The following is a 19,493-nucleotide window of genomic DNA, read 5'->3' on the forward strand; positions in this document are numbered from 1 at the left end:
TCCAATTTCTCTCCCCATTTCCTGTCAGACTACTATCCTATCAATAAAGGCATAAAAAAAACATACAGTCTTCATACATAAAATAGCAGGGATAAAACGTATCTCCACCGGCAATAAAAATGAATGACCAGAGGGGGCATGTCAAAAGTAGAGGCGTGGATCCCCCCCAAAGCAAATCAAACCAAATCCATCCCTCCATGCATGGATGGATAGATAGATGGATGGATGGATGGATGGAGAGCTGAAAGAGGGAGAGAGAGAGAGAGAAAGAGAAAGAGGGAAAGAGAAGGATGAAAAAAGAGAGATGATGAAAGGTGGGGGTGGGTAAACCTCATGTGGTATGAGTGTGATCGGTTGATATATGCCAGCCTTCAGGGGAATGAGAGCCCAGTGGAAATGAGAAACATGTTCATATCGTCGCTGTCAGGCAGAAACCTTTTATCTCCATATTTCAACTTTTTGTTATTTCACAAATTAATGCCCTACTTCGTTGTGTGTCAGTGTTGGGGCAAACGTTACGAATTGAGCCCATCTACAAGCTCAACAATGCGTCGCTTCCGCGTTGTTAGCTTGCATTTTTTTTTAAGTTTGGAAAGTTAAAATGAAAGTGTTTGAGAGTTTTATTAAATAATGAACAAATGAAAAGTATTAACAAGAGCTTGTGACTAAATAATAACCACACTGGAACACAGATATATATATATATATATATTTTTTTTTTTCTTTTCTTGAAAAGTAACAGCATTGGACGTACAAGGTTTCCACCCGGCAGAGACGATATGTTTTATTGTGCTGCGGATGATTGATCTGTCATAGGACTCTGGAGGCACTAGAAGGACGGATGGATGGATGGATGGATAGGCAGGAGGATAGATAGAAGGAGGCCGATTCGATTAATTACAGGAAGATGGACGGATGGATGCTGTAGTCATTTGTACAGAGTGAAATTCCATGCCAATATTAACTGCCACTTTTCACCCAGGATAACCTTATAAGGCCATTAATGCTCTCCGCCAAATATCACCTCATGAGTGTGCAGTGTTGGCATCTTTCTCCTGTTAATTGCTTTGGAAGCTGTAATAACTGCCATGTAAGCCATAAACTACGGTTTACAACGTGTTTTCTAGCGCTATAAATTAAGTCAAGAGGCTGCTTGGCCAACCTCATTCTCCAGAGGTCCTTGGCACAAAACGGATGTAATAAAGAATACGTGGATAGGCCTCTTAGTGTGTGTGTGTGTGTGTGTGTGTGTGTGTGTGTGTGTTTGTGTCCTCTGAGCATCTCCAATACTACTTGGTTTCAGGTCTGTGCAACTCGGAAATAAGTCAGTGGATTCCGTCTCCTGTTATATTGTAAAGTAGGCTATCTGATGATATGGTGATATGCAGTACATACAGGAGCAGTGGAGGAGTGTGGGGGTGTGTGTGTGTGTACTGTGTATACTTTTGAGGGTGAGAAATAGACAGTGTGAGGACGATTTTCCTGTTCCCCACAAGATAAAAGGTTGTTTTATGGTTTAAAATTATTTGGGGATCAATTAGGAAAAGATTAGGAAAAGATTGTTGTTAGGATTAAGCATTTAGGGGTTAGGGATGTAGTTATGCCGATTTATACTTTTTGCGCGCACACTGAATAGCCTGTGTGTGTGTGTGTGTGTGTGTGTGTGTGTGTGTGTGTGTGTGCGCACGCTGTTGCATAATCGCAAATGTTTCTAACAGGGCCGCAGATGTCAGAAGCAAACAAACAAGTAAATCAGTAAATGAACGGATTCATTCTGTCTGACCTGTTTTACAATGCAACATGCAAATAAAAACAATGCCTCTGGTGATAAACCCGCCCCATATTTGCATACTGGGCCCTGATTGGTCCCTCATTACTTCGGGGGAGTGAAATCCAAACACAACTGAGTCTGTGCCAGACCAAATCTGCCGAGGGCTATTTATTTTTTGCAACGGCAGATTTGTCTGGTTTCCAGGCTAACATATTGTCACTGCAGACTATCTCTCATTCTCATGGATATAATGTACATTATCCTTAAAGCTGAGTATCCCATTACAATAATCTGAGTAACTGAGATTAATGTAATAGGATTACAGTACATGACACTACACACAAACAAATTGGCTTCTATAAACTATACAGTTACTGAAATGTTAACCACTTAAGCGGTATACACCATTGTTTGATGAATAACAAAAATAGCCAATCTTGACCCAATATTTCTGAAACTTTTGAAAATATTGAAATGATTGGTAATGCTCAAAATGGGAACATCAGGTAGAAAGTATTTGGCTTACATGTGTCAGGTATGCAGTGGTAGAGTCGTAGGGACTTCTTCAGTCTTCAGTCCACATGTGTCTTATGGAAATACCATTGAGCAAAGACACTGAAGCAGCCTTACTCGTAATTTACTGTGGGTTAAAGTCAACCATGTCAATAAATGTTAAAAGATTACGACATCCAAAGTCATTGTACATTACATATAAGGGTGCAACAGTTAATTTAACTAATCGATTTAATCATACAAAATCTATTTATAATATTGATCATCAACATTTCCAAACATTTCAAAAAATAGCCGGTCTACAAGCTTACAATGCTTCACGGAAAAAAAACTGGCTTCTCAATTGTTCAATGAAAAGAAAAAGTAATCGATAGAATAATTGCTACGAAAAGAATCAATAGCTGCAGCACTAATTGCATAGTATTTCACATTCTGTTGGTTGAGATCATCCAGCATTTAACAACATGTTTAGAACCCTGCTGAGTTGAAATGCCTGTGCATTAGATTTTTAAACCTTCTTCGTGTTTGTCACATTCTAAGAGACTCCTTGTGAACTGATATGTGAATAACATCTCTAAAAATCTGATCTGGTTTTCAGGATGGATCATTCTGTTCTTAACAGAATTAATGAATAAATAACTGTATTAATGTCACCCTTTTAACTCTAAGATGCAGTCGGCTCGCCTTTGTTCTTTAAATAAATAAATGTATGAATTTACTGGATCCGAGTAGGCCTATATAATCCACATAGTACAGAACCTATGATGTTGACAATCATTGTGCCCATTTTAATCACTTAAATCCTCTAGACTTCAGACCCTATTCCTCTGGCTCCCCTGCATCATTTCAAATCGGTGCGGCCATGTTGGGTTATATAAATCTTCCACTAAACTAGACATGAGTTTACTTACTTACTTACTTTTCTAAATCAAAAGTCTTTGCCAAAAATAGCTGATCTACGAGCTCACAACATGTTGCAACTCAATGTGTTGTGAGCTTGTAGATCTACTATGTGGCTAATGTTCCCCTTCAGAATATTGATGCTGGGATTCAAGTGGTTGAATATAAGAGTTGGCCAAACAGTCAAGGCTCCAAGAACAGGTCAGAATCCAGGAATTTGGGTTTTGTATATTTATTTACCTAAAAATCACCAATCTATGCAGGGTGATATCATGTACAGTGCAACCCGGGCAAAAATAATACTTCAAAAAGCTAAAGTAAGACTGGCCAAAAAATGTGGTTCCCAAACACTCAAGACTTGGCTTAACATTTCCACAAAGGGCCCTATCTGCCAGCTCTCCCTGCGTGTTGTCTGCTTGCTAGCCCAAGCCCAACATAAACTAAACCTCAGCACATTACAACCTGCCCTTTATAACAGGTGGATTCTACCAAGAGAAAATGACCTGTAATTGGTAATCAATTAACCCAAAGAACCCCATGAATTATCCACACAATTACCATGATTTACAACCAATACAAATTACACCAGGCGCCAATTCCTTCACAAGACTATTGACATAAAACCAAACACGATAAAGCATGAACAAACACCCCTCCTCCTCAGCAGTGCTTGACACCTTCCTGCCAATCTAACCGGATTACCTGCACTGCAGAAGAGAGACGGGTGACCAACAACCAATTTAACTTCTACCATTGTTTTCAAAAACAGACTTGGTTATCTTACAATGCATTGCGGTGGTACAGAACATTTTATGACACATGCAACCCTAAGCAGACACTACCAAGACGGCTGAAGGTAAATTAAATGGAAGCAACATGTGTAGTGTGCGAGTGCTGCGCTACAAGCTTGTAGATCTGCAAATTATTTTCCTCAAAAATCGTGAAAATGTGTGCAAATCTTGGAATATATATGTTTTTTAAAGCAAACATTTTTAACTCAAATCTACAAATCGATTCTAGAAACGTCTTCTAAATCGTAACAGTTTATTTTGCCAGTGGTTGTCAAACTTTCAAGGACCACCCAAAATGATATGTATTTGTCCGCGGACCCGGTGGGGGGGTCCCCAGTTCAAAATAAATATGATTATTTTTGACGGTCACGGCCTGAAATGGAACCACTGAGTTAGGGTTCAGTGTGTTACCCAAGGACACTTGATGGAGGTGACCGCTCTACCTCCTAAGACACTGCGGCCCTGGTGCTGTTGAATGAATCTCACAAATCATAATGTTAAACATATTGTACCATGGTGTATAATGTTTCACCAAGAAATATGGTCTCCACACTAACTGTAATTCTAAACCAAATTACAAATTAATTCTGACCATAACCCCATCAAGTTATGAAAGAATCATAAAATTCTAAAACATTCACTGATTGATTCACTTATGTAATAAGTCTTAATTGTCATCTTAATCGTTTTCCATCCTTATTTGTGTGTGTGTGTGTGTGTGTGTGTGTGTGTGTGTGTGTGTGTGTGTGTGTGTGTGTGTGTGTGTGTGTGTGTGTGTGTGTGTGTGTGTGTGTGTGTGTGTGTGTGTGTGTGTGTGTGTGTGTGTGTGTGTGTGTGTGTGTGTGTTGCGCGTTGAATAACCCGGCAATGAACTCTTCTAAGAGCTTAAACTGGAGGATTTAAATACAGACAGTCTTTAGAGTAGCTAAGATGCAAAATGCTTAAAATGTAAATGAGATGTTTGAAAGAAGAAGGGATTTTTTTTGTGTGTTAAACATTAATTGCCTCATTTGGTTATGTAATTGGACGGGGGGACGGACAGGGGAGCTTTGTCTTGCTTAAGTAACTCGTTATGAAGTTTGTTTGGAATCCAACTGGATTCTAACATTAAAGGGACACACTGCGTTGTGTCAGAACACTGTTCTCTGGAAGATTTATATAACCCAACATGGCCGCGCCAATTTGAAATGATGCAGGGGAGCGAGAGGAATAGGGACTGAAAGATAAGCGAGAAGAGAGAGAAAGAGCAAAGAAAGATGAGATGGAGGGCATAGAGAGAGAAAGAGGACAGAGAGAGAGAGAGAGATCAGAGACAGATATCTCAGTATGGGCTGCAGGGACAGAATACATGCTGTGCATAAACATAACAGTCTCTCAACCACTTAAGCCCTATTCCCCTATATACTTTGTTGTGCAACAAATAGCGAATATAGCCGAGCTACAAACTCACATCGCGTGGTGCTCTGTTGTGTTGTGAACATTTTTGGACCTGTATAAAGACATTTTGATCAGGACACCGGGTTGAAAGTGGTTAAGTTCCAGTGAAACAAAAAGAACTGTTGTGGTTTCACTGTTGTTCCATCATACATCATCTCTGAAAGACAGCATGTCATAGTAGGGAGTTTGTTCCATTTCCAGTCATGCCAGTGTGTGTAAATTAAGGATTTGAATATGTATGATAACTTTGTGTTTGTATCAGACATGTTTGTACACACTACACACGTGGATTTTACCTGTGGATTTTACCTTATGTGGAGTTTGTGGACTACCTTCCTGTGTGGACCTACCAATGTGTTTTTCTGTGTTTTTCTTTTTTTTATACCTCATGTGGAGTATGTCACTAGTAGCAAGACTATGAGGTACCTCATTTATTGCACCTGCTGCTTTCTTTTTTAACTTGCACCTTAGGTGTAACCTCATTTACATACCTGCCACTTATTTATGTTATATGTATAAATGTACATATCTTAGATGTTTCTTATAATAATAATAATACAATAATTCCACACACTTCTTTACACCTGTAAATCTGTGATTTGACAACAAAGTTCTGATTCCAACTGTACACAATTCGAATGACCCCGTGCAACTGCCACAACCTTCACACAGTTTCACCAAATTAATTCGGAATCCTCATGTGGCCTTAAATCTTTAAAGCCCGTCCTGGTGCTTCAAGGCCATGGCTTACTGAATTTGCATTTAATTTTAGTATCCCACATTATATGTCTGTGTACACACACACAATCTGTCCCACGAGTCAATGAAGGGCAGATGGTTTCATACATGCACAACCGAGGGACGCATTTACCATTCAAACCATGACATGCTGGTCATATTGCCTTGGCAGTCAAAAATTAAATGGCCTCATATCCTGTACATATGCACTGAGGATGTGGCCAGCATATGTTGCTGCGTGTCTCTAGATATGAGCAGAAAATCAACACGACAGCACATTCTGTCACCAAGGTGATACCATGATGAACAGTTTCTGTCACATCAAACGTCAAATAAGAATTCTGAGATGTGACAGAGGTCTGATTCTGTCTGTTCATGTGGTTAAAGCTGGCGGTTAGCTTTGAAGTGATGTCCAGTGTCAGTGTTGTAACTTGTATGTACATATTGTATAGTAATCACAGCTTGTGACTATAAACTTCAATTCTTGCATGTCAGTTGGATACCTTCTGCGAGGGCAGGGCCCATTTTCGTTTGAAACAGGTGAAACATGGCTACTTTAATGGAGGATTGTGGCTACAGGGCCAACGGGCTGTTTATGTCTCTGTCACTAAGCCTCCAAAATCCCAGTCACTCGTCTGGGTCGTGTGAGACTGGCATTCCTCTGCAAACATCAAGCGCCTGCTCTCTCCCCATTCACTCCCACACAAACAAGCTCTGCGAGTGCTGCTGCTTGCTAATCTTCCCATTATAAAAGCAGAAGGCAAGCTGACAGCACTTCCAAAATGAGTCATCTCAGTTTTTCTTGTATTCATATTCACTTTTTTTACTTGCAGTGTCCCTGTAGACACCTTTGCTGTGAGTAGAATTCACCAACCCTCAATAGTAATGACCAAGGGCTCCGCTCGCTTTCAACAAACTGTCACCTTGGTGGAGGTCTGTGCTCTACTGAGCACTATGTCTAGTTTCTTATCGCGTGATAGCCAGAAACTATGCAGCATACAGTATCATGTGGTGGGAAATTGTTGTGGGTTTAAATATGGCTTAAAATATTTCGTATTACATACAAGCTTTGTTGCATACATTCAATTTGAGTGGTATGCAAATATTAAATTTGTTTCTTTTAATTTTTTGCAAGATAACACTGCAACTAATCCTAAACTAATCTAAAATATATCATGTACTGGTCCTCAGCGCAAAAATACCAGTGCTAATCATTGTATCCAAAATATCAAAGCCTCAGACTGGAATTCCACTGCAAACATCAACCGTCAGAATATTCCATTCACTCTCAAACAAATAAGCACTGACATTTCTGCAGCTTCCTAAACCTACATTGCATTCCTACACCCCACTGTATTAGCAAACCAACTTGCACCGTAGTGGCTCACAGCACTGATGGATCTTTTTCATTGGGAGTTATAACCAGGGCCAGCGCGTCCATACAGGCGACATAGGTGGCCGCCTAGAGCGGCAGTTTGGAGAGGCGGCAAAAAAAAGTCGGGGGGAAAAAAATATATATATATAAATTGTAATTAATTTTATATGTTTTGATAATAAATCGGTAAAATCAGGCAAAAATAATAATTAAATAACCCTAACCCTAAAACCGAAATAAACAAAAACAGGAAAAAAAGTGTAAAAATCCGCCCAGAGGAATCTCGCCTAGGGCGCTGATCAGCCCAGAACCTGCCCTGGTTATAACACAGCTTGTGACCCTTGTTGCATGTCATTGTGGTTCCACAGAAACTCAGTGGAGAGCAGTGGCAGAAGAAGTAGACAGATCCTGGCGTACATACAGTACAATATGCCAAGGTTGGGGCATTGTTCCCACCAGGGGCCAGCATCACTATTTATACTGTATATACTGTATGTTTTTGTTTTGTTACATTTGATCCCCAACACGATATCTTGAAAAGTACTCATTGGATTGCTACGCAATTTGCTGTGCACCTTCATGTTACCCGGAGCATGAACCCTGCTGATTTTGGTCACTACATGGCCTTAGTCTCTAGTGCTACCCTTTAGCCAAAGTTGCCACTTGCACACACGATATCTCAACATCCTGTGCAGATTGCCATCCAATTTACTGAGCACATGCAGTAAATTGTATTACGGATGAACATTAACCATTTGCGTGAACCCATGAGCTTTCCTCAGGCACCCTCATGCACCCTCAGGCCAAAATAACAACTTTGCACACATGATATCTCCTAACAGGTAGACCGCGGGATGAACCTGACTGGTTTTGATGACACCATGGCTATATCTTTAAAACTTCTGGTTTGGTGTGAGGATTTTTAACTTTGAGCCTACCCATTCCGACCAGTTGACAGGGTGTTGACAAGGGGTTTTCACACATATCTTTGTAACAATAAACTGGACATGACTATATCCAGTACATCGCGAATGTCACCCACCATTTGTGTGGCCAGCGTGCGCTAAAAATATTTGTTCTTCCCCCTACAGTCCTCCCCGGATTCCCACTAGGATCTTCTTCTCATCCCTGTTGGAGACCAGCTCCACCCCCCACATCCTGCAGCCATGACAGAAGATTTGGACATGCGCAATGAGCTGTCGGATATGCAGCAACGCGCCGACCAGCTGGGTGATGAGGTGAGAACATCATGTTCTTTAGATCTGATACTACTGTGTTTTGTGATGGCATGCAAACGTTGCAAGTGTGCGCGCACACACACACGCACGCACGCACGCACGCACGCACGCACGCACGCACACACACACACACACACACACACACACACACACACACACACACACACACACACACACACACACACACACACACACACACACACACACACACACACACACACACACACACACACACACACACACACACTGTTGCTGTCCAAAACTGTTAAAAAATAATGCTCCAATGGATCCAATCTAGTTACTATTTAGACAAATCTATTAATACTTTTCATTGGTTCAATATTCATGAAACTCACACAGACTTAAAGCCCCCCATTTTTGGGGGGGCAACAATAGCAGATCTATGTGTTCACAACAAGTCGCAATGCAAGAGTGGCGCTATTTTCACTACTTTTGCGTGACACTCTTGTACGATGATGTACGGCATTAATAATTTATGATAAAAAAAAGGGTCAATATGGAGATCGGAGGTTTCTGCTCGACAGCGATAATATGCACACGCGCACACAGATGCACAGATACATACATACATGCATATACTATACATACATACTGTACATACAGTACTTAATAAATAGAAACACAGGTGCATACATGAACTGCATGCAGACATGGATACTCATCCTTTGCACTGTACAGTGCAAAAAGCAACAAACACATGAACATCACAGAGAATGCTACAGATAAAGAATGACAGGGGGTAAGGTGGAAACGTCGGGTGGAAACAAGCTCACAACATGATGAGACCATGAGAGACGTTGTGAGCTTGTACTGTAGGTTAGCTATTTTCCTTACTTTTGTGTGACAGTCGAAGAATAAAATAGGCCATTCATTTATGAAATAAGAACATTAAAAATATGAAATATGGAGATACAAGGTTTCTGCCCGACAGCAACCATATTTAACATCTTGATATTCCATTTTAAATGTATGTACAACTAGAAAATGTGCTCCTCGGAGCACAGGTCTCCACCAGGTCAGGTACGTTATTGTGGCCTCCTGGTGGCGCTGTGAAAAGGGTGCCATTTCTTCTTAGGCCTTTCACGGCAATTGGACACTGCATTCATGATTTGAGGCATTTTGTTTCAAAAATTAGTTTTGCTAAATTAGACCTGCTTGTGGCGCTATAACAGGCCAATGTGAAAAGGGTGGCATTTCTTCCTCGGCCTAGTGGGAATGCGCGTGTGAAATTTCATGGAAAGTTCAAGCTGCGTTCATGATTTGAGTTCAAAACGGACCAATCCTGCAAACTTTGGAAGGCAACCTCAGCCAATGAGGATGGAATATGGAAAATCGGACAGATCTGTGTTGATCACATGACTATAGAGATACTCTGTATTGCATGACGTTTGGATAAAATCTGTAGGAGTAAATGGGTTTTGCACAAATCGGCCTCCTGGTGGCGCTATAACAGGCCCATGTGAAAAATTTGGGGAAGAGGTTCTGAATTGGCATCCAGGGAGTGTGTGTGCACAGTTTCGCAGCGACCGGGCCAACGGTGCCGGAGATTAGCTGTTCACGGACAGAAGGACGGACGGACGGACGGACGGACAGACAGACAGGGTGCAAAACATCTCTCCATGCCTTTCGGCCTGGCGGAGACTGCATGTCTAATACTAGCTGGTGTTTTTCTACAGCTACAGTAAATGTGACAGTGACATCCTCCACATTTAACACCTCAAATGTCTATACTTCATTTCCCAAATCATATCATTTTCATTTTCATAATACAATCCCAGAACACCGTGACAAATCAAATAAAGTGATAAAGCAGCCCAAAAGTGATGCAAACACTGACAAGATATGTGGATAAAATAAGTCACAGAAATACTACAGAGCATATAAAACATTTTAACTTAATATTTCTATCAACAGAAGAATAGTATAGTACCTTACTGTTGTCACACGACTGACGCAGAACATTTCAACTAAAGTATAATAATAACAAACACATTTCCCTAACAGAAGAGGAAAGCATTAATTGTTACAGCTCTTTCAGATAGGATACACGTGACTAGGGTTAACAAATCACAGGGCCAGGTGAGACAACACAGGCGACAACAACAAGGGCAGACAGGAAACAACTACAATAACAGAATAACAAGACTAATACAGAGAACATACTGAATAAGTTACAGAAACTAACAAGTGAACAATTGGGTAAACATGCCTAACACTTTAACCAACCAGGGAATAAAAACAGCAAAGAGAACTAAAAGTCCAGAAACTAACACAAACAGCCAAGGGTTGAGGAGAGGACTGTGACACCCCAAAAATTGCCATTTCTTGTCTATTTGGATGATGAGCATTGAGCTATTCAATTCTGACCTGCATAACAATGAAATACAACATCATCACATAGCTGCTGCCTCTGAATAAAAGTTATGGCTATTAGCTAGCATGCGTGGGTGCGTGCGCGTGCGTGCGTGCGTGCGTGCGTGAGTGCGTGCGTGCGCGTGTGTGTGTGTGTGTGTGTGTGTGTGTGTGTGTGTGTGTGTGTGCGTGCATGTACTGTATATGCATGCATGCGTGTGCATTCGTGTGGATGCGTGCATGCGTGTGTTAGGTGGAGAGAGAGTCTACCTGCATCTGAACTTATATAACTGTACTGCAATATTTAATACTGTATGTACAGTATGTATGTATGTGTATGTCTGAGAGGGTGAAAGGGTAAAAAAAAAAGACAGAGAGAGAGAGAGAGAGACACACACAAAGAGCGAGAGACAGATACAGACAGACAGACGGACTCATTGCTAGCCAGGAGCAGATCAGTTCACACCCTCTGGAATCACATAATGACTCACACTGACACAGCTGAGCAGAATATTAAACACACACACACACAAGCGTGCTCGGCACGCTGGCAGACATGCAAACATGGGGCAGGCATAAAATGGCGGCATTACAATACCAGTTTCTTTTGTGCGGTACTGAATTAGATGAACAGAAATGGTGAACAAAGCGTAGCGAGGGAACGCGCTGCAAGTCACAGAGGCCGTCTGGGATGGAAGTGCATCGAGCTGCAACTGCAATGTCAGTGGGGTGAAAGCCTGGTCACTCAGCTTCAAGGGATAAAATAAATAACAGTGTATGAGATGATGAGAGGGAGTGGGAGGTGGAGAGAAGTGCGGTGGGAGAGGAATGAGGGAAACAAGAGGCAAGGAGGAGGAATAGGAGGTGGAGAACAAGAGAGATTGAACCGAATCTATTGCCATTATTGATTTAAAGGCTGTGTGCTACATCTTATGCCAGTTCTTATACTTAGTTGCGTGCTGGTGTCGCACACGGAATATAGACGATCTACAAGCTTACAACATGTCACACTGTGACACATTATAAGCTTGTAGATGGGCTATTTTCGGTGTGCGACATGATGCACGGCAAGTATAATTCAGGCTGTCAGTTCCTCCACTGTCCTTTGCCTTTGACCACACAGCCACAGTTAAAATCCAGTGTGCACAATTCATTAACCTACACAGAAAGGCTCCCAGCCATGAAATAGTTTATTACGCGAATGTGATTATTTCATGGTAGCGCTATTGGTTAGGCAACGATATAAAGTCAAAAGAGGTTCTAACACTTTACCTTTGAAGTCAATTATCTTAGATCTTACAGTAATATTTAATAAATTAGGCAATTCCCAGCAAGAACATGGACTTTAATAATTCATAATTAAAAAACTTATGGTCAAATATAATAATACAGTATAAAATAAATTAAATAAAATATCTAATCATGGAGACAAACTGTAACTGACAACAACAACTTGATTGTAGGAGCTCATGTTGAGTTAATATCCATAAACATTGGTTGATCCTTGGGATAGTGATTGTTCAATCTCATCAAGCTGAGTCCACATAGATGTGGTACCCACAAAAGCACACACACACACACACACACACACACACACACACACACACACACACACACACACACACACACACACACACACACACACACACACACACACACACACACACACACACACTCTCTACTTATCACACCCTTAAAATCACATGGTTTTCAAAACAATTCCTCTAAGCGTGTTAAAAAAATAATTGACTTCTACAATGGTGTGTTGTATCGTGTACTTGTCCTGTAAACTGTGTAAGTCCTACTGGTTCTCATCTGTTATCTTGTCTGCTTTCTCCACAGTCACTGGAGAGCACTCGCCGTATGCTACAACTGGTGGAAGAGGTAAGAAAACCCCATAACACTTTATGTGATGTTAGTCTACACTGTCAAATCTGTACAGTGTCAAATACAAATGGACCCTTATGGGTCCACAACACAGCAGTATATCCCTTTCACACCACTTTAGTGGGTATATTTCTTAAATATACACATTTATAACCGTCTTAGAGAAAATAAAAAGGATAGCATATGCACTATTCTTATAATTATAATAATAATAATAATAATATACAGACTGAGTCTTCTGTAATGTGTATACATATTTAATAACACACTTGGGATAAACATTCATGTAATCTTTGTTTTTCCTAAGACGGCACTAGAACATTTTTACTGAGGTATAGTCATCAATCTGTTTAAGAGTTACAGTATGGAAATGAGGCAGTAATGAGATGCATTACCATACTTAAATAGTGCACGTCACTGTACTATATTATAGTACAGTGACGTGCACTATTTAAGGTTTCTCATGTCCCCACTATCAACAAAGAAAGCCATGTAACGTAGAACCAGACAATAGCTGCTTCAGAGGGCAGCAGAGCACAAACATGTATGACACATACGAGGGCACTGCTGTACATTTGCTTCCTGTTCAGAACAGTACTGAGGCTGGCCTGGTACTGACAGAACAATGCAAGTCCCTTGTTATTTTAGAATACATAGTTCTGCTGCACAGACCCGTAAGAAGTTGTAAATACATGAATACAATAAGCAGACATGGAAGGTCTGATGCGTGGTATCTTTTGAAGTAAACATGATCACATTTTCAGGGCTACTCTCAAAGCAGCAGGACAGGAAAGATGATTACCTTGTCAATTCTGAATTTGAATTATAATAATTGTGTATGATAATTACAGGATTTCCCTTATCCTTTTGAATTGGTTTTCAAGCTACTGTAACAAGCTTGAAAAAACCTTCTTTCAAAAAGGTTCTTTGAAAAACTAAAAAATAGACAAAATAGCATACAGTACAAGCTCACAACATATGTCAATGCAATGCGTTGTGAGCTTGTAGATCGGCTATTTTCACTGTCTTACGACGTATGAAGTATAAGTGCTTAAAGTAGCATCATTAGCATGCTGTAGTCATACAAAATAAAGACAGGTGAGGCATGAGTGCTGAAATCAAGCTGGAATATACAAGCAGTCCCTGACTGGACTGTTAATGCATATTAGGTGGAGAGAGAGAAGGAGAGAGGAAAATAGAAAGCAAAGAAAGAGAGACAGACAGACAGACAGAGAAAGAGAGAATGGAGAGAATCACAGAAAGTAGAAAGAGACAGGGTGGAGAATAACAGGAAATACAGAGAGAGAGGTGGTGGTGGTTGGGGGGTATACAGAGAGAACCAGACACATTCAGGTTGAAATCAGTCAGACAGACAGAGAATAGAGAACAGAACTACAAATAAACCAAAGAAAAAATAAACAGATCTAGGTAAGGATAGAATCAAAGAGGATCAATGAAACAAGAATATGTGGAAGAAAGCAGCTGTGCCGTGCCGTGCCGCGCCGCGCCCTGGCGAGCCACGCCGTGCCATGCCGAACCAGCTCCCAGTGCATGCCTCAAGGTCATATTGATCGTCTGACTGCACGGCACCTCCCTGGTACTACAATACCACAGGCCAGGAAGGGATCACAGATGGAAGGGACAGGGGGAGAGGAGGACGGTTTTACTGCCACACCGATGGGACCGATAGGTTTGAAAAGACGTGAGCGAGAGAAAGAGAGAGGGGGTGGAAAATACGAAGAGGAGAATAACAACACCTCTGGGTGAGACAAAGAGGGGATTGTCGGGCGGAGGTGGAAATGTGGAAGGAAGGAGGAAATGGAGGATGGTGTGAATAAAGAAGGAGAGAGAGAGAGAGAGCGAGAGAGAGAGAGAGAGAGAGACGTTTGACTTAATTGGTCGGAACCTGGTTTAGTTTTGATCAGAATTCGGGTTGTATTTAATAATGACAAAATAAATATAAATGTAATATCATACTTGAAAAAGTCTCACAGTAAGTATTCACATTAAGGGCCTGGCTAAATGTACTGATAGGCATTAGGCAGACACTGTAGGTGATAGGTGTTTACCCAGATTTGTATAGGAAGTTACACGATTACTTAATTAGGAACTACACAGAATATTATATATTGCAAAAAAAACTGGACTACTGTCCTACTGTGAACAGGAACAGCAGGGATGCTCGTATGTAAGGAAGCTGCTGGATGCAGTACAAGCGGTGCTGCTGTTAAAGCCCTTTGTTGTCTGAAAATGATTTAAATGGTCACCCACCAGCCCTCAGCACACATCAGTAACAAAGATCTTAATAAAATAACAACACATTCTAAGGGACTAATACAGTATACTCCATTGAGTCCCGTTAACACTTCTGTGTCGAGCGACACAGTCATACAGCAAAGTATGGGCCATAATCACTATACTTTGTTGACCGGGGTCTCTCTGGGCTCTATACTTCTCACTTTGGTATAGAGGTCCACTCCTGTTTTCCCTCTACACCAAATCTCTTTGATGAAAATATCAGGTAGACCTGCTATTTCAAATATTTTGAAATGCCCCAGAATAGGGATGCTAGGGTTCATGAAGTTAAAACTAACCTCTGAGATAAACAGACACAAGCTGCAAAGCCTCTACCCAGCTCCTGTACCTCGTAAAGTCAGGAATACCAAAGCATCCATCTGATTTGAATAAGTGTGACGCCCTGCATCACTGGTCCTGCATGGGATGGCGGTTTGATTGTTACTGGGAGGTTCCCCCAGGGAGAGATTTGGAAGTACTCGGGGATTCCTGTTGGAACGAGGCGAATAATTTACACACTAGAGACTCCTTGTTGCTCCTCTCTCTTCCTCCTTTGGCTCTCAAAGTGCTGAGGATGCAGAGGTAATGACACGTGTGTGTGTGTGCGTGTGCTTGCGCATGTGTGCGTGTGTGTAAGCTCATGTGCAGACTATGCACTGACTCGTGTGTGTGTGTACAGTCTAATCTTATGCCTATCTAGCCGGGCCTGGTGCCATATCTTTCTCAGACACAATATTTGATGGTGTTTTTTTTATGACACAATGTGCTTGAGGACATTATGGTTTATTTTTATTTTTTGAAAGATATTTTTCTGCCTTTATTTATAGTTTGTAGTAGAGATGGACAGGAAACTGGGGGAGAGAGATGGGGAGAGACATGCAGCAAAGACCGTCGGGAACGGAACTCGAACCCGCGGTGTCAGGCTACTTATGAGCCTAGGTGCCCGGACCGCAAGGCCAGCGGTCCGGGCCACTATTATGGTTTATTTTTAACCACATAATGTAATAAGTAGCCTCATGTGGTCCATAGTTCAGGAGCTTATCTCCTGTTGCTGTGGTACAGTACGTACACCAGCCATGATGTGCAAGTACCGTACAGAGAGTACTGTACACCCCCTGGACATGACACTAGTATGTCACAGGGACTCACACCCAATCCAACCCTTCATGCTGAGTACCAAGCAGAAAGGCATTGGATCCCATTTTTTTAATAGTCTTTGGTGTGACTCGGCTGGGGATTGAACCCCCGACCTCCCAATCTCAGGGCGGACACTCTAACCACAAGAAAGACCACTGAGCTGGTATATAACATACAAGTAATAAGGATTATTTTCACCTCTGCCGGAGATTATGTTTCCACCGCATTCTATTTGTCTGTCTATTAGCATGAAAATGATTTAGAAGTCTTCTAAATATATAATGATGTAGAAGACCTTTGTTGAATATATATTCAAAGATTTGCGCGATTTTTCAAAAATACTGTAGTAGATCTACAAGCTCATAGCGCGGCACTGGGTGCCGCACTATGAGCTTGCTATTTATGAATAGCCAAAGAAATCTAAAATGACAGAGATGCGTTCCCAGATTGAATGGGCTAAGAGTGTTTTAATCTTTCCCCTGGGACATGGGCTTTGAGTAAATGGGCTTGAACAACACACAACCCGAGTGCCTCCAGGCCAGAGCTGAACCCACTGAACCCACTCACACAGAGTCACCAAATGTATTTTAAACCTTGCCCAGGGAATTGGTTCTTAAAACAGATTACTGTATACTATGTCTTCAAATAAATGGTCTGCCTTTCTATAGTGCCTCTACCCAAAGCGTTTAACATTCACCCATTCACACACCGACAGCAGTTGGCTGTTTTTACATTTTACAAAAATAAGAAAAAATTGCGTAACACAATAGAAGTCTAACAAATGCTGAGTAAGTCTTGAGTCTTGTGTTGTGTTGTGTTGTCTTGAGTCAAATGTTAAGCGGACTGAAGAGATAAAAGGGGATAGTTTCTTATTGGGACGTTATTGTGCCATTTGTACAATGTGATCCGATGGCGAGGTTTTAATTTTAATTTTACTTTTGGTGTCAGCGTTAATACTGCGTTAACCCCATGCAGTGGCCATTTTCCATGTTGCTTGCATTTAGGCTTAGTGGTCAAATGACCTTTGACCTTATAATCAATACCAGCCCTCAACCTCTAGCCAGGGGAGGGAGATAGTCTCATTTGTTCCTTCATCATGTTAAGCACTAAAGGGAAATGATAAAAATGGATTTCAGGGATCGGGGATGAATGGATTGGGTTGGACTGTAGAGCCAGTATACTGTAATCAATGTGGGATACTCAGAGGATCATGCTATGATTTACAAATGTTATTATTTAATACACGTTGGAGATGACATGTGGAAATGTTAACCGTTTTACAGAAAGTGTTGCTCAAACAAGACATTATGTGAACTGCCACCTTATGTCACCTTATAAGAGGTTTACAATGATTACAATGGCCATAATCCCTGTGGAAAGTGTCTAAGGACCACCTCTCTCCTTGATAACAATCTCACTGCCATCAAAGTTCCCTTGCACTTAACCCACAAGTACCCCTATCGGATTTGCTCAGTGAACAAGGGGAGAGATAAGGCGGTATTAGGCTGAAGTTGACACATTTCTTACCAAAGCCACTGACTGATTCTGTCAGTTGTCGCCATTCTCTTTATTGATGGCTCCTCTTTTTTTTCTCCTCCCCCACCTTCTCCTCTCTATCTGGCTTTCAGAGCAAAGATGCTGGCATCAGGACACTGGTTATGCTGGACGAGCAGGGAGGTAAGTCTTCCAGAGGGGGAGATGGGAAGTTTGACCTAAAGCAAAATGACAATGAGTTTAAGTCATAGATAAGTTGCAGGGTATCAATAATGTAGCTACATACTTTTTGAATATTATAATAATGGTTCTTGGCCAGTTCTTAGTCCGGGACTAAGATTTTATATAGTCGAATCTGATTGGCCAAATGTTGCCTATAGTCGACTGGTAGTCGGGGGGGGAAAAAAGAGAGAGATTGGCTCTCTAATCAGTCTGATTCGACTGCCAATCACTCAGTCGAATCATGCAAAAACAGTTATGCAATAGAGGATCATTCCATTTTTTTTTTCATGATTCGGCTGAGGGATTGGCAGTCGACTCAGACTCCCTCGATCGATTAGTCGACTATTTTAATTTATGGTTCTGGTGACATTCACATGTAAGGCGTACAGAGGCAGAGTTTAGTGTTTGGATAGCTTTGGTGGAGAGAAGATACATTTTTGAATGGTTTGATTGTTTCATGTGCAATTGCCTGTGTTCATTTGAGTGCATTTCCAAACTAAGTCATGTTTCCTGACTTCTGCATTTGGGTAATAACTGCCCATTTGGCTTTTATTTAATATATGGTTTATTTGTTTTTTCCTTTGGTCACGGACGCCAATTCACCTCACAATAAAGATGCTTTTTTTTTATTGCCTTTCTACTCTCGTACAAACACATTTAATTATTTATCTTAAACTTTATTTCCCCTTTTGCTAACATTCAAATTTGTACTTTGCCTAATTTTCTTTTTCTCTGACTTGCAGCTTTTTTTTAATTATTATTTCTTGATTTGCACAGGTTTTGCTTTTTGTGCCAAAGAAAATAAAATCTTGACACATGGAAGTGCCAAAAGTATTTACAGGCTCGCACCACCCATGCACTCCCAGTGCCAAACCTCATCACGATCAAATATATTTCTTCTCCATACCCTGGTTGGGTTAAACTTGTTTGTCCCTTTGGCAGCAAGTGGTAGGGTGACCACCCGTCCCGAAATTCGCGGGACAGTCCCGAAATTGGACCCTCTGTCCCGCGCAAGCAGAGCAATGTCCCGAAAATCAAAGATATGAAAAAAAAAAAGCATAACCCTAACCTAACCCTAACAAAGAAACCAAAAACTGGAAAAAAACGAACCCAATCCGCCCAGAACCGCAAAAAAAATCCGCACGCGCGGGAGGTGAACCCGCGAAACGGGTTCATCTGTCCCTCAATGGACCTGTTTGAAGGTGGTCACCCTAGCAAGTGGTCAGGTGACTTCTATTCTGATCTCAGATCCTTTTGTGCCACTCCAGGCTCTTTGATTAAAAGAGTTTTGACTTCTTACTTTTTAGTTGCAGCCATTTTGG

At 41.2% G+C, this 19,493-nt stretch overlaps 1 protein-coding gene across 1 annotated transcript in view; it reads left to right on the plus strand.

The window, feature by feature from the left end:
• snap25a (synaptosome associated protein 25a) overlaps positions 1-19,493 on the plus strand; it is a 45,268-nt gene that overhangs the window by 13,187 nt on the left and 12,588 nt on the right. Inside the window, exons 2-4 of the mRNA XM_084082497.1 lie at positions 8,617-8,763; positions 12,979-13,020; positions 18,084-18,132. Coding sequence (XP_083938623.1) covers positions 8,692-8,763; positions 12,979-13,020; positions 18,084-18,132 — 163 coding nt within the window. The 5' untranslated portion in view covers positions 8,617-8,691. The remainder of the gene's footprint in view (positions 1-8,616; positions 8,764-12,978; positions 13,021-18,083; positions 18,133-19,493) is intronic.

The sequence above is a fragment of the Gymnoscopelus microlampas genome, assembly GCF_963454915.1.
Source record: "Gymnoscopelus microlampas genome assembly, chromosome: 16".
In the NCBI taxonomy this organism is placed as follows: Eukaryota; Metazoa; Chordata; class Actinopteri; order Myctophiformes; family Myctophidae; genus Gymnoscopelus; species Gymnoscopelus microlampas.